Source organism: Asparagus officinalis, chromosome 7 (genome assembly GCF_001876935.1).
Source record: "Asparagus officinalis chromosome 7, Aspof.V1, whole genome shotgun sequence".
NCBI lineage: Eukaryota > Viridiplantae > Streptophyta > Magnoliopsida > Asparagales > Asparagaceae > Asparagus > Asparagus officinalis.
In genome coordinates this window covers 132718581-132733332 of record NC_033800.1, presented here as the reverse complement: position 1 = coordinate 132733332, position 14752 = coordinate 132718581, and the positions used below count along the sequence as shown (strand labels likewise).

Below are 14752 nucleotides of genomic sequence, written 5' to 3'. Positions count from 1 at the left end.
CTCCTGGATTTTTCAGGCCGAAGGGCATCACTGTGTAGCAATACACCCCTAGTGGGGTTCTGAACGCAGTATGCTTTTCGTCTTCAGGATACATCTTGATCTAATTGTACCCGGAGAATCCGTCCATGAAAGACATCCTTTCATATCCGCATGTATTGTCGATCATGACATCAGTGATGGGAAGTGGAAATTTGTCTTTTGGGCAAGCTGCGTTAAGGTCACGAAAATCGATGCATATCCGGACCTTACCATTCTTCTTGGGAACTGAAACAATGTTGGCCACCTAGTCCGGGTGTTATTCCTCCCTAACAAAACCCGAGTCTATAAGCTTTTTAACCTCTGACTCAATCGCTTCCATGACCTCTGGACGAAACTGGCGTTGTTGTTGTTTGACGGGTTTTGCGTCTGGATCGATGTTGAGACGATGCGTGGCTACCTTTGGGTCAAGGCCAGGCATATCTTCATAATTCCAAGCGAAGACATCTATATATTCTCGAATGAGAGATATAGGGTCCTCTCTCTCGGATGATGATAAATTTTCAGCTATGAAGATGGGCTTAGGGTCATGTTCATCTCCCATGTTGACCTGGATCACTTTATCTTCAGTGGGTGGTTCGCGTTGTTCGAAGCCCATATCCCACAAGATGTTGAGGTGTTTAATCCAGGGATCATCGGTCGATTCGATTAACTCTTCGTCACCCCCTGCATCTTCATCTGGATGACTAGTTGAAGCCATGTTCACCGTCAGACCTTTAAAGAAAGGTCTGACACTGATGTCAGATTCCCAGGAAGATGTCCCGGACGAATGGTCCTGACGCAGATAATTACTGATTTTGTTTTCTGAAACAGAGGGAGTTGTGACATAGCCCACACCTCTTCTAGTTTTTTGATAGTAGTCCGGAGGTTTTCCTTCGGGAGTGAGAGACATTCGAATTGGTGTTTGCCTTCCTTTTTCCCGAAGTTTAAACCCTGTTTTTCGTTAAAGTTATACCCCATTCGTTTCATTAATTGGACGGAATTGGGTTCGTGGTAATGGAACTGAGGAACTCCATCATCTTCCTCTGAACTTCCTCACTTGAGTTGTTCGGGTTTGACTTTACCGAACTAAATCGGCTTCTGCCCTTTCCTTTTGGACGAGACTTTGAAGAAAGCCTTTTGTGCATCTTCTACTTTTTCATCTGAAGTGAAGGATGATTTGATTGGCAACGTGAGTGATACCTCCGTGCATAATGTGTGCCACACGTTAGTACCCGCATCAGTATTATTCTCTATTTGTTCATTATTAGAGGACTCATTAGACAAGTACGCCAAAATAAAATCTTCATTAATGCACCACTCGCCCTCACTCGGTATATTATTATTGCTCTCATCCTGACCCATTACATTGAGGTTTAACTCCCATGGACAGTCTTCTTCAGGATCTGGTTCAATGTCAGCTTCGTTACCGCTGTCCACGTCTTCTTTCTCTTGGGATTCCAAATAAAAGACCGAGTCGGTGTGAAAATTTTCTACCCCTCGAAAAGAGTACTTTTCTACAATCAGGGTTTGAACCTCTCCCTCATCATTGGCATACTTCGTGACCTGATGTAGGGTAGACGGGACAATGCGGTTTGCATGAATCTATGGTTGTCCCGATAATAAATTGTAAGACGTGTCCGCGTCTATAATGTAACAGGTCACTTCGGACTTAAGGTCTCCGATCTGATACCTGAGTTTGATCTTTCCCAGGGGCCGAGTGCTATTAGCTTTGAACCCGAAGATGGTAGTCTGAGTGGTGTTCAGCCGATGCATGGGAATCCCTAAGACTTGCATGACCCTGTAGGGCATGATGCTGAGCGCTGAGCCCGGGTCAACTTGGACACGACTGATTTCTGATGACCCAATGTACCCTGTGTAGTAAAGAGGTCTGTCATGTTTGTGTTTAACCTGCATATCTTCCTGAGTAAATGATATGCAAGGTAAACTCCTCGCTGCTTGCAGGCATTGCAGGCAGGATTGGCCTTCAGAAGCTTCGAAAATCGGAGTGACCTGAGTGATAAAGCTCTCTGTGTTCTTTAAGGCTTCGATTAGAGCTTCCTTGGTAGTTTTGGACAACCTCAGGAGCTCATATAGAGTAATCATGGCCGATATGTTGGCTAGTTGCGCCATGACATTGAACTGGAAAGGAGCACTTGACTCCCCGAGTTCCTGGTGAAGATTTTTGTTGAACCGGAGCTCCTTTTGTTTCCCTTTATCAACCAGCTTCTTTGGTACAGAACCCCCAGCGTCTTGGGACTGTTCTTCAGCTTCTTGAGCATTCTGGTCGTAGTCCATCAAGTAAGCTTTTCCTGACCGGGTGCCAGGGTTGCCTCCTGGGTACGCCGCCAGGGCAATCCTCTCTTCTTCTGAGTCGGTGAGAGGTTTGAGGTGGTCATCGTTCTCAGTAACAGAGGGCCTAATCATGTTGGATGACTTAGCCTTGCCTCCCTTCTTCTTGGACGTGGCTTTCGTCCATTGTTGATCTTCAACTAGGTCGGGATGGACCCACTTGATCTCCCCCATTGGGGTAGTGAGGGGTACCAACCCCCTGTCTTTCTGACTGTGTAAGTTAGTATTTTTCAAGTGCATTTCCCCTTTGTGAATGGGAATGACGCCATCTGCAGCCGCCACTGGGGGAAAATCACCGAACTGGACCGCTACCAAATTAGTGGATACGGTCTTTTGCTCAGACTTCAAGGTGAGCACATTAGCATTCACCAAATTTTGCAAGATGTCTTTGAAGACATAGCATTTTCTGGTAGGATGCCCGAGGAACCTGTGATAGCGGCAATAATTAGGGTAGTCCACCTTCCCTGTTTCATCTGGCTTCCTGACTTCGGGCAGCTGCAGCTTGTTATTCTTTCGAAGCAACTGGAACAAGGTGTCCACATGCTCTTCTTTAAATGAATACTGCTTGGGTGCTGTTTGTTGATTCGGTGCCTTGCTTTGCTTAGTAGGTGGTGGTGCTCGCGTGTTGGCGTCAGCCGCCAAAGTCTCTTTTTCCTTAGACCGCGGGGCATTGTGCTGGTTACATTGTTGCTGCAGCTTGGGTTGTGTTACTTCTTCGGTTTTAACTCGAGTAACAATTTCTTCGGCTTGTTCTCCTTGCAAAACCAGTTGTCTCCAGGAGCGACACTCTGCTACCCCCATCTGAGCAAGGAGCTGGGTCTACAAGTTGTGCCTGCAAGTTTCAACCAAAGTTAATTGGGTCATACCTGAAGGGCATCGTAATGCCATGCTGCGGAATCTCTCCACATAGGTCTCGATAGATTCTCCCTTCCTCTGCTTGGTGGTGAGAAGAGTCGGGACCGAAACTTCCGTATCGTCCTCGAAGGATAGATTCTCCCTTCCTCTGCTTGGTGGTGAGAAGAGTCGGGACCGAAACTTCCGTATCGTCCTCGAAGAACCTGGCTAAGAAAAGCCTTTCCCGTATCGTCCTCGAAGAACCTGGCTAAGAAAAGCCTTTCCAAATCTACCCATTTCTGAATAGATCCAGTAGGCAATTTCATGAACCACTCGAAAACCACTCCTTTAAGAGTGCCGATGAACAAGCGGGTCAGGATGGCGTCGTTCGTTACTACATCTCCAGTCTGTGACTTGAAGTAGTAAATATGCTGATTTGGCGATCCTGTGCCATCGAACGGTTGCAAGGTAGGGGCCTTAAATTTCGATGGGTAGGGAGCTGTGTCCCACTCAGCGGGATAAGACCGTACCACTCCTTCTTCACGGAGCTCGCTTCTATTGGCGATTGCGTTGAGGCAAGCTTCTAGTTCATCCATTTTAGAGGACTGAGGGTGCAGTTCTCTTTCTATCTCCTTCTCGTTTTCAGAAGAAGATTCTATGTTTTGAGCTTCGCGATCCGAATGCTCATGTGCTTTTTGTTTTCCTTTAGAGGTTGTCCTCCGAGAGGATTCAGGTTTTTGGCCTTTTTCAGCCAAGAGCTGGGCCAACATATCCTTCATTTGGAGAAGTGTCTCCTGTTGTGCCTGGAGTATGACGTGATGTTCGTCAACACTCTTAGCTAGGTCTTCGGGGTTTCCCGTCATGTAAGCAGAAACCTCTTGTGCTCCGACAAAGCTTGAAGATTGAGATTCGGCTATCGCCGAATATCCATCACCCGATGTAATCCCCTTGGCTAACTTTGGATAGTCAACCGAATGGATAGCTCATGTCTGAGTCCGAGTGTGTCGGCATACTCCCTCGAACTCGTCATGAATTTTCCGAACAGTCGGGGAATGACTTCTTTGCGACTCATCAGAACTAGGATGTGAGGTTTTCCCTCTGTCGATCACGTTGATAGTGACCTAAGGGTATTCAACTTCAGAAACCTTCTTCTTCTGATGATGTCGTCGCTTGGTAGGTCTTGCGACGTTAGCCAGTCTGTCGAACACAGACTTGCGAGGCTCAGGTGTACAACAGTGGCATTCTGAAAGGATTGCTGATATAAGTCGCTCACACTGGCATGAATGAGCTGCTTGCTGATTTGGTCTTTCTCTTGATAACAATTCCCGCAAGTCAGACACTTGAGAGAGATCTCTTTCTGAGTGTGAGGAAGAAGATGGCACCCCCTGTTCTTGAAGAGAAACGCGAGGCTCGCATTTGGATTTGTAAACATTAGGCCGAGGCATACATTTAAATGAGGAAACAGACCCCTGAGGGTCATGTTTTGGTTGAACGCGCCTCTGAGGGTCGCGTTTAGTATTTGAAACAGACTTTCGAGGATCATGTTTCGTTTGAACGCACACGTGAGGTGTGCGTTTATCTTCGGCAGCGCTTTTCTGAGGGCTGCGTTTTGAAGGAATAACGCGCCACTGAGGGTCGCGTTTCAGCTGTATTAGTCGAGGCTCGTAGTTAGGCTCATTGCCGCGAAGCGTGCGTTCCGTGGTGGAAACGCTAAGCTCGGGCAAAGCTTCTAAAATACGATCCTCGCGTTGGGCAAGAATCCGACTTTCTCGAATATGTGCCCATCGTATAGATCTTCTCCGTCTTTGAGCGGGGTTCTTTTTGGCTTGTTTCAAAGCCCTGGCAACAGCGTCGTTGGCGTTTATGGAGCTTGTCTCCTCTATAGGCCGTTTATGGCCTGTGGCATGTCTTGCTGGCGCGGACGTGGGACGTTCAACTCGCTGGACGAGTTCGGAAGAGGTTAAGCCCGCTCCTGAGGCAGAGGGGTTGTTGGATGAATCTTGGCCAAAGAAGAGGGCTTTCTTTGGTATTTCAGCAATAGTTTTGATCTCTTTGGAGATCTTACGGATGTCGTGCCTAGCCTTGGGTCTAAGCGATCCAGAGGAGAGGGCTTCCTCATATTTGGCCTGATCAAACTCTACGACAAGAGTTTCAACAGTTGTTCCAATGAGGTGTACGTCGGATTGCGCCACCACTTCTTCGTCAGAAAAGCTAGTCCCCAACGGAGTCGCCATCTTTTGTTTGTGAAAATTTTTTTAATAAAAGGATTGAAAGAAAATTGACTTGTATTTCTTCGATCTTAATTACAATTCGAATACAAAAGAGAGGAGAATTAATTTGATTCTCCCCTTTGTTTAAAACTGGGTTCTTCTTAGTAGCGATGGAGTGCCTCCTTCGAATGTTTGCGTCGAACTTGCTCTCCGTTGACGATCCGATCGTTTTGTGTCTCGTGGGAACAAAGAACTTCTATGGTAAGTTTGAGGAATAACTCTTAACGAGTTTTTTTAGAACTCAGAACGAGCTAGAACTCTGTGAGAAGAGTTGTTAGAACCGAATAATCGGTTAATAAGCCAAATATATCGATTTGTTGCTGAAGAGTCTGATCTCTTTAACTGCCCAGAACTCTACTGATTTCGGAGATGATTTGATCTCTTGAAATCTAGTCGAACTCCCCCTCGATCTCAACTCCGTGCGGTTTTTATCTCCAAAATCTTCAACCAATCAGCCAACCAGTCAACCCCTTTACTCGGTTGAGTAAGGCGGTTATTTATAGGAGGATAAGGGGTGTAGCTAACCCCTAAATCAGCTCCTGAGTGGGCGTGATTTCCTCAGATCGTGGGAAAACAGTTCTAAAACTGTTCGACTCATGTTTGATTGAGTCAAACGCTCAATCTGGCGTTCAGGACCCTAACTCCGCATCTTAGAATTGAGACGCGGAGTTGGGTGTTGTCTGAACATCAAAAACGCAAGGGCCGCTCGTGTTTTGCTTGTTACGGCTTGGAAACGCGGGGTTCGCCTGCATTTCAAGAATTGTAACGTGAAGATGAATTCCGCGTTTTAGAAGGGGCTAGTTGATTTGTAACATCTTCTGTAGAGCGTTGCAAGGACCATTGTTCAGTAATCCTCGCTTTAGCTGTTGTGGGGTGTGAAAGTCGTCAGATTGTAACTCTCACTGTTGATTGTGAAGACTACTGAATAGAGTTTTCATCAGTTATCGGAAGTATCGTTGAATTGTAACTCTTCTCGATCTATGTGAAAAGTCCTCCATTTGCAGCTTTCTTTTGTTGGCATGAGAGTCATCTGATTATAACTTTGAAACTTGATGGGGATCATCTATCCATCGTGATTTTTAGACAGCCTACAATTGTTTGTTTGCAATGGATATTAAAGAGAATTTGCATGGGCAATAAAATACAACTAATTTTTGTTTGGTTGCATGCGAATTTTGTTGAGAATATGTGACTAAAATCACAAATCCTAGTGAAATCAGCATAAATTTAGGGGTTGTTTGGTTTATGGATTAATTTTGATGTACGTCACGGATCTGAAAAAATCCACATTCATAATCTTGTTTGTTTACATACATACTGAAGAGGATTTGATGAATGTTGAACATGAATTTCTAGGATAATATGGTATAATATCCCTCCTTTTTCCTTCTTAGATAAGCCTCGGTTTAAAATCAGAGTTAAATCAGCATATTTTTAAGGAACTGATTGATGCGCTAATCCTACATGGCAACTCTAATTTTACAACAACAAAAAAATGCTAACCAAATAATATATTTAGTAAAAATTCAAGATTTTTGTCTCATATGCCCTTTTTTCAATGCGAAGTTGCAAAATGCAAGGAGACAAATAACCCCTTAGGGAATCTAGTGTGATGCATTTATTCTACGTGTCAACCTCAAACTGTGGCATGAAAAGCACCAAACAAATAATGTATATTATGAAAAAAAATCTAGGAATTTAAACTCGTTGATCCCATTTTTCAGTGCAAAACTCACCAAATATATGAAAACAAACAGCCCCTAAATGTATGTAAGTATAAAGCAGATATAATCTGAAAATGTTCATTTGATTTCACATGAAGGTTACTCGCACTCCTCACTATATCCATACACACACACACATATGGATGCTGCGTATAATCTAGCAGCTCATTTTGTAAAATGAGCTCCCATCTAACTCTCATGCGCGTCCAATCCCGATGTGAATAGTAGGAGGGTTCACATGGTATTGAGTTGGCAACCTAATTTGCAAAATGGGCTGTCAGCTCATATACATTTTTTCTCACACACACATACACATATGTATATATGTATACACACGGGGATAATTCCAAAGCCAATCAAAAAATGTAGATTTCAGTCGAATGCAAATGCAAAGAGAAGAAGAACAGTATCGATATTTTTATATAGCAACCTTTATTATCTCTTGCTCTTTGCATATCGTTTTTCGTATTTTTAGCCTCATTTGTGACCTTTCATCTATGGCTTACGAATTTAGATTAGAATTCTTTCTGGAAGCAAACTCCTTTTCTTTCCTAGGTAATGAAAATAAATCTTCCACATTCCAACTTCACTGGAAAACGAAATTAAACACCCCAAGGGGTTGTTTGGGTCGCGGATCGCATTTTAATGCATACTATGGATCTGCAAAAAATTCATACTCAAAATCTTGTTTGTTGACAAATGACAATGGGTATTAAAAGTGTATTTTGCATGAGAGATAAAATCCAATAGAATTTTATTTAGTTACAACTACATTCGGTTAAGGATATAAGACTAAAATCACAAATTCAAGTGAAATCAACATAATTTTATAGCAAATTACATTTGGCGTATCTGTCATATATGACAACTCTAAATTTAGGACATGAAAATCAACAAACAAACAATGTATTTAATAAAAGTCATGAACTTTTTATTTGCGGATCCCATTTTTCAATACAAGACCCAGCAAATGCATGGAAACAAATAGCACCAAAGTGACTAAATCTGCTTCATTTCCCATTTATAAAAATGAAAATAAAGCACACTGCTCTTCGTAAACGACATTCGACATCAAAGCTTACCTACTTCAAACCGTGGCCATAAACAGGTACAATTCAATACCATTTTGTATTAACTTGAAGTTTACCTCAGAATACACAACAGCGTTGCATACAAATTTACAAAAATCCACGAATGCAGTGGACAAATGACCCGTTCTTATTAACCATAAATAATCGGCCATTACTCTCCCAGTGATTATGGATTAAATAGAGCTCTACAAATATAACAGACCATAATGATTTTTACCAAAGAATAACTAAGGCTACAGCTACAAGAGCAAAGAAGACAGTAGCTAGGCTGCTATCTCATGTACAATAAGAACAACCTAATTCTGACATAAAAATACATGCAGAAAACAGGAAAGAACACAGCTAAAAAAAATGTTGCAAGGGAGCAATTTGCAATGGGAATTAAATAGGTACATAGAGCTATATCTCCCACAAACTATACCACGATGACTGTCAATGAAATTACAAGCCTAACACAACCCAGATAATTCTTCAATTTGGGTAAACAATAAGAGAATCGATCAGCTGCTCTTTCCTGAAGATTTCCCCCCAGATGATGGTGGCAAAGTTCCAAAAACACTGTCCCACACTGAAGAAGTAATTCCGAAGCCCATGGTTTGAATTTTATAGTGATGGTTCATATGATAGCGCTGTAGACAAGTAAGACAGTATCATTAGCATGAAATTGAGATTTCTCAAAATGTCATTAAGATTCAACTTTTTCTTTTAAAAAAAAATTCCCACCTTGAGACTTTTTGCTGGATCTTTGGATGGTTGTCCATGGTGTAGGTAATAATGAGTGCAATCATACACAACATAACCAAACAAGCCACCTCCAAATAATGCAGGGGTAGTAGAATCAGTTGCCAGGAGCTTAATCAGGTTATAGAACTAGGAGGAGGTTCACAAAAGTTAGCAAAGGCAAGATCAATAGCTTTCAGTAACATGCTAGAGTTCTTTCTAAAAGAGTAATAATATTGTATATAATTACCAACACGCACATTATATAGCTATAACTGCAGAGTCAGACTCAATCAGATTAGAATAGTTATACGCTACTATGAGTCCTTGAGATATTCAGACATAATTGTATGCATATGCCTTTCTTTAAGTATATACCAACTGAAGCGAGTATTCTGAAATCACGTGTGTGCATATATTATTATATTATGTATGTGTGTGTGTGTGTATTCTTTGAAGTAGATACTAACTGAAGCAAGTAATCTGAAATTACATGTGTGCATACATACATAGATGCATGCACACAGAAGGATTTGCACAAATATGATTTCTTTAATCAGTTTCGGCTACTTCCATGGGATAGAGTAACTGTGACCTTACAGAACTGATAGCTAACTCAGACCAACTCGCTAATAGGAATGAGCCGAAGCGACTTTGTGCAATTGGTGAGGTGAAATATTTCATTCTTGATGATAGGTAAGGGGGTCCGAAGGATGAAGACTTGACACATGCACACATTATGTCAGGAAAAATACAGCATTCTTCGCTATGTAAGCGGGTTCAAAGGATGTAGATTTGATACACACATATATCATAAACCTAGTACCTATATAGCTTTCCACCTAATGCAGCAACATACTAACTAATGACATTTCTCTTTAATGTTCACTTCACAAGTATGACAAATTAATTCAAGAATGTGAAGTCCAGTTTTTCAGAGCTTAAGAAGGATTAAGGAAGAACTAATGTACCGGCACACAAAGAATAGCTGCTGCAGCAGGGGGAAAAACGAGGCGTAGACCATCCATAGGATGCTTGTGATGACACCCATGGATAAGATAATGTGCTGTATTTGCCCTGCAGTACAGATTTTTATTCATTATAACATATCAATAAATAAGATTCATCAAAAATTAAATAATTCAGTAAGTTACCAGTAAGTTTTTGTTTTAATGTGGAAAAGAAACCGGTGCAAACTATACTCGATCAATGTCCAACAAATTATTCCGATCCCTATCATTGTAGCTAGTTGAGGTAATGTAAGCCCTCTTTGTATGGACAAGGCCACAAAATAGAACACAACTGGCAGCCAAATGGTTGGTACAGCCCACCATACAGTCCGAGTTAAGAACTGATAGTTTGAAATGCAAGCTTGTCAGAAACAACTAATGATGAAACACATCATCTTACATGGCATGAAAATTACCTCCATGATGTCATTTTCAAAAAAACGTGGGCCTTCCTTGCTACTAATAGGTTTGTGGACCCATTGTTCATAAGCTTCTCCGAGATGGCCCACCTGAAAAGGTTCCCATGATCATAATCGAGATCCAAAAACCTAATAAGATGTTGGTTAAAGCAAACAATTTATTGTCATATGTCATAGTAGCGCTTATTAATAAATAATGGCAAAAGCTAAAGTTTGACATTCAAAACCATGAATAGTTAATATATGCTACACTGGCTTGAAAATTTGACATGCTAGCAAATAATGCAACTTAATGCATACATGAACAGAAAAAGTTCCTACTTTCTACGGGTTAAATTGAAGCATGACAGCACAACTACCCATTTTGGTCGGACAAATATTAACGTCCGCACAGTGCAGATGAGATATCAGATCAACTTAAATGACACAATGGAAGCTTCTGTTCCAGATTCACTTTCTGATGTAATTAATTTAACAATACATTCAACAACAAATTGAAGTGACTAAACTAATCAGCATCACAAAACACCAGAAGAAGGTTCTCAAATATTTACCTGAAAAACAAGAGGCTTATTCAAGTCCACGGTAAATTCTTGTGCAACCATCTTGGCACCTTTTATTAAACTGGAAGGTTACATTGAGAGACATTTTCATGTTAGAGAAACTTATATAGAAAAGGTAAAGAACTCAGATTAAAATATAAAAATAGAGAATTCTGGTAATTAAAATAAAAAGGAAACAGCTTAAGCAGCAATACAGATGAGTCAATACACATTATGTTTTCTTATACAACCTTCACGTTTGCATATGAAGAACAGGGAACACAAAAAAACCATCCATAGTTCACAAGAAAAGGCAAATACACTGTCTACAATTTCAGTGGAAATGATGATGATGCTTTTATCTAAACTTTTTTGGTCAACTAAATTCCATTCATCTCAGCCAAGGCCATGTCCTTGACTAATTTTGAAATTATTATTCTTTGTCTGCACAGAGCGGTAGTCCTTGTCACTCTATCAACTATGGCCCTATTCAATCATCCTAACTGATTCAATCATCAATCTCTGTTGCTCATGCATCATAGACAATCCCAAACTATGCTATCATTTCATTTTATTCTCAATGGATGCTTATCTCTAACTTCTTATGAGTAGCAATTTTCAACATATTTTAGCATAATCATTCATCTCAATCTTCTCATTTCAACTACAGTCATCTTCTAAACTTATGATTTCTTAATTGCTCAACCTTCTTCCATAAAACATCGCTTGCCTCTCGTAATATATTTCAAATTTTCAGATCATCAAAAGGCTTGTTTGGTTAGCACGAAATAGAGCTGTAACAACAAATGATGCTGTCAAATTTCTATTTCAATGCTTAGTTAGCAATATTGGATGTACATTTTCGAGGGGGAAAAAACCATTGCAAATCCTTTTATTAATTAAAAAGCTTTAAAATTCATGAGATCAAGTTAACTGATTTCAAATCCCAATGGGTAGATCATTTTACAATTGCAGATAAAGAAAAACTAAATTTGCAATCACAAAAGCTTGATTTGTAATGAAAAAATGTTTCATGCAGCAAAAAAATGCAAAGCTAACGGCTTTCGCAACTTATCAAACATTAGATTTGGATATGAAGATACATTTCCCATGATAAACTACATATATCTGAAAAATGGATTTGAGATTAACTTCAAAAAACAATGTTCATGTAACATTTCTGCATGTAGCATTTGAGGTATTTACGTTGCAGTATACCACTTAAGCATAAGAATATGAAAGAAATGTTAAAGAGTCATTTTATTTAAAAATGTTCTTTCAGTTAAAGGGGAAAAAAAGATATCTAGAATCATAGGAAAAAGACCCATACCCAATGCAGGCTGGTTTTGAATTAGCTTAATCCCAGTAAGCAATGCAATACTGGCCTCACCACTTACATTGTAAGCAGCGTTGTAAATAGCGGGCAATTGCGGCCCTTGCCCGAGATGATTTTGGCCATAGCCGTGAGAAAAAGCGCCGAAGTTCACTATTCATTCTAAATAGCCAACTAAAGCGTGAAATAGCGCTCAAAAGCGGTTAATAGCACTTAAAAGCAATTTTGATCACTTTTGAGCGCTATTAGCGCTTTTCTTTTGGTTGATTTTCGTAAACAACCTGACCCGAATTAAACCCCAACCCAACCCAACCTACAAAACCCTCTCCCTCCCTCCCTCCCTCCCTCCCTCTCTCTTCTGTATTCAACTGTCTCCGCCTCTTTCTCAAAAAACCCTAACCATACTTCCGCCTCTCTTTCTCTTCCGTGTTCGACGAGCTCCAGCTCCTCTCCACAACCACTCCTCGACCACTCCTCCGCCTCCTCTCTAAATCCTCCAACTCCTTGACTAGCTATATCTCCTCTCCTCGAGGCTGCAGCAAACATCTGCCTCCCTCCACCACTCCTCTGCCTCCTCTCCAGATACTCCAACTCGTCGACGAGCTCTATCTCCATCTCCTCTCCTCTCCAGATCCTCCTACTGCCTCTGCTGCATCTCCTCGACGAAGCCCTCGGCGAAGCCCTCTTCTGAGTTTGGCTGCCTCCTGCCCTCAACTTTTTTATTATTTATAGTACTTTGTTAATATTATGCAATTGTTAAATTCCTATTTCATACTTAGGATCTATATAAAAATCATCAAATATGCATTTCTAGAATTTTTTAGATTTCTGTAATTTTTAATTTTTTAGAATATTTAAATATATCTAAATTGGACCGCTATTTGACTATGCACTATTTGCCACTATTTTCCCGCTATGGGCACAAATAAACTTAGCGGTGTCTCGACCGTAACCTTGGTTGTAAGATTGCAAATAAGAAGCACGGGACTGTCTCTGATGTCATTTGATAGAGATCTGGGCGGAACTTTTTCTTAAAATATGGGTCTAAATAAATGAACCCTAGCGAAAAAGACACGTTATCGAACCAAATCTTGCTCTGAACAGTTCGATGGTCACCAGAAGATCCAAACTTTAACTTAAATCTAAAGAAAAACGACAATGTAGCCACTCAAAACCCCAACTACAACCAAAAACCCCACATCAGATTCAGAAACAGCAGCAAAACCCTAGATCTAAAACTTAAAAGCATTTGATGAGAGAGAAGATCGCGAACCTAAGGAATGACTTTGAGACGCGCGCGCGCGCGTTAAAACCCTAGAAATCGCGTTCAAGCGCTTGGTCTTCGCTCTTCTACGGTCAGCAGAAGACTGAAGAGATCTCTCTCTTTCGTCTCGTTCTCTCGGTTTCTTCTGTTTTGATTTCGCGACTGCGCTTATTATCTGTTTGTTTCCGTCAATTTCTCCGGCTTTAATCGAGCGCAGCATTAGAATCGACGCCGTCAATCGAAACAGAATATTCGGAGTGCCAGCTCACACGCCGTCGGTGGATCCAGCTAGGATTTATTTTTATTTTTTATATTTTAAATTTTTATTTTCAGTTAACTCCTTCTGGTTAAAATCATTTGGCTGGTACGCTAGCTATTTTCTAGCAAACTAAAATTATTTTGGAAAAAATATGACAATGACTAAAAAAAAAGAACTTCGTGTGCCCCTCACCCTGTATTAATTCTCTTATGTATAACTGTATAAGCCCCAGAATACTAAGAGTTTTTGTGATTCAGCTCTTTTTGACACTGTCCCAAAAAGTAACCCAAAAAAAATTCAAAACTATCTCTCATGTATTTCTTCTTCTTCTCTCTGTCTTTCTCTTTTTCTCATGCTCCTCTCCTCTTCTTCCCTAACTCTACCTTTACCCTCCGACCCTGATGTTTTCCTCACCCGCCTCCTCCTCCGTCACCACCAAGCGTACCCTCCAACCCCCTCGTCTTAGGCAATTGTTGAGAAAGCTTAAAGAAGAAGGAGAGGTGGTCGGTGAGATGGATGGAGAGGAGCATGGAAAAATGAGTAGGAGAGAAGAAAGGAGAAGGCGAGCTCATCGAGCCAGTGAGGTCCATGGTGATGGAAAGTAAAGGGAGATTTGGAGGGGATATGGATAAATTTGGTGACAAAGGTGGTAGAAGATGAAGGTTAGGGTTACGGCTCATGTCTAGTGGGTATTGAAGGAGGAGGAAGAGGATGAGGTTATTGTGATTTTGAGACATGTGTGTTGTTTGTCGAAATGGTTGTGAGGTGGATGAATTGGCTTGCATGTTGAAATAAAGTTACTTGCGCTACAAATATATCGGTGCCTATAGAGTGTTTCATGATATGCCAAAGAGAGATATGGTTTCTTGAAATGTGATAATAAAGGGTCGTGTACAAAGAAAATTTTATAGAAATATTA

The 14752-nt window shown here is 40.9% G+C and overlaps 1 protein-coding gene across 1 annotated transcript; it reads right to left on the bottom strand.

Moving 5' to 3' along the window:
- On the bottom strand, positions 8391-13747 carry LOC109849778 (dihydroceramide fatty acyl 2-hydroxylase FAH2-like). Its single transcript, XM_020419651.1, has 7 exons — positions 13584-13747; positions 10990-11059; positions 10433-10525; positions 10161-10357; positions 9978-10083; positions 9010-9156; positions 8391-8915 (listed from the first exon to the last, which is right to left on the bottom strand). Exons 2-7 carry the CDS (start codon positions 11038-11040, stop codon positions 8787-8789), a joined length of 723 nt encoding a protein of 240 aa, XP_020275240.1. The 5' UTR covers positions 11041-11059; positions 13584-13747; the 3' UTR covers positions 8391-8786.

What these genes read in the sequence shown, in the direction of transcription:
- LOC109849778 (XM_020419651.1), bottom strand. Translation starts at nt 11,040, where the DNA reads ATGGTTGCACAAGAATTTACCGTGGACTTGAATAAGCCTCTTGTTTTT. An exon ending in TTGAAAATGACATCATGGAG is followed by an intron (nt 10,358 to 10,432) that starts GTAATTTTCATG and finishes TCAAACTATCAG; the next exon opens with TTCTTAACTCGGACTGTATG. An exon ending in ATCCAGCAAAAAGTCTCAAG is followed by an intron (nt 8,916 to 9,009) that starts GTGGGAATTTTT and finishes ACTTGTCTACAG; the next exon opens with CGCTATCATATGAACCATCA.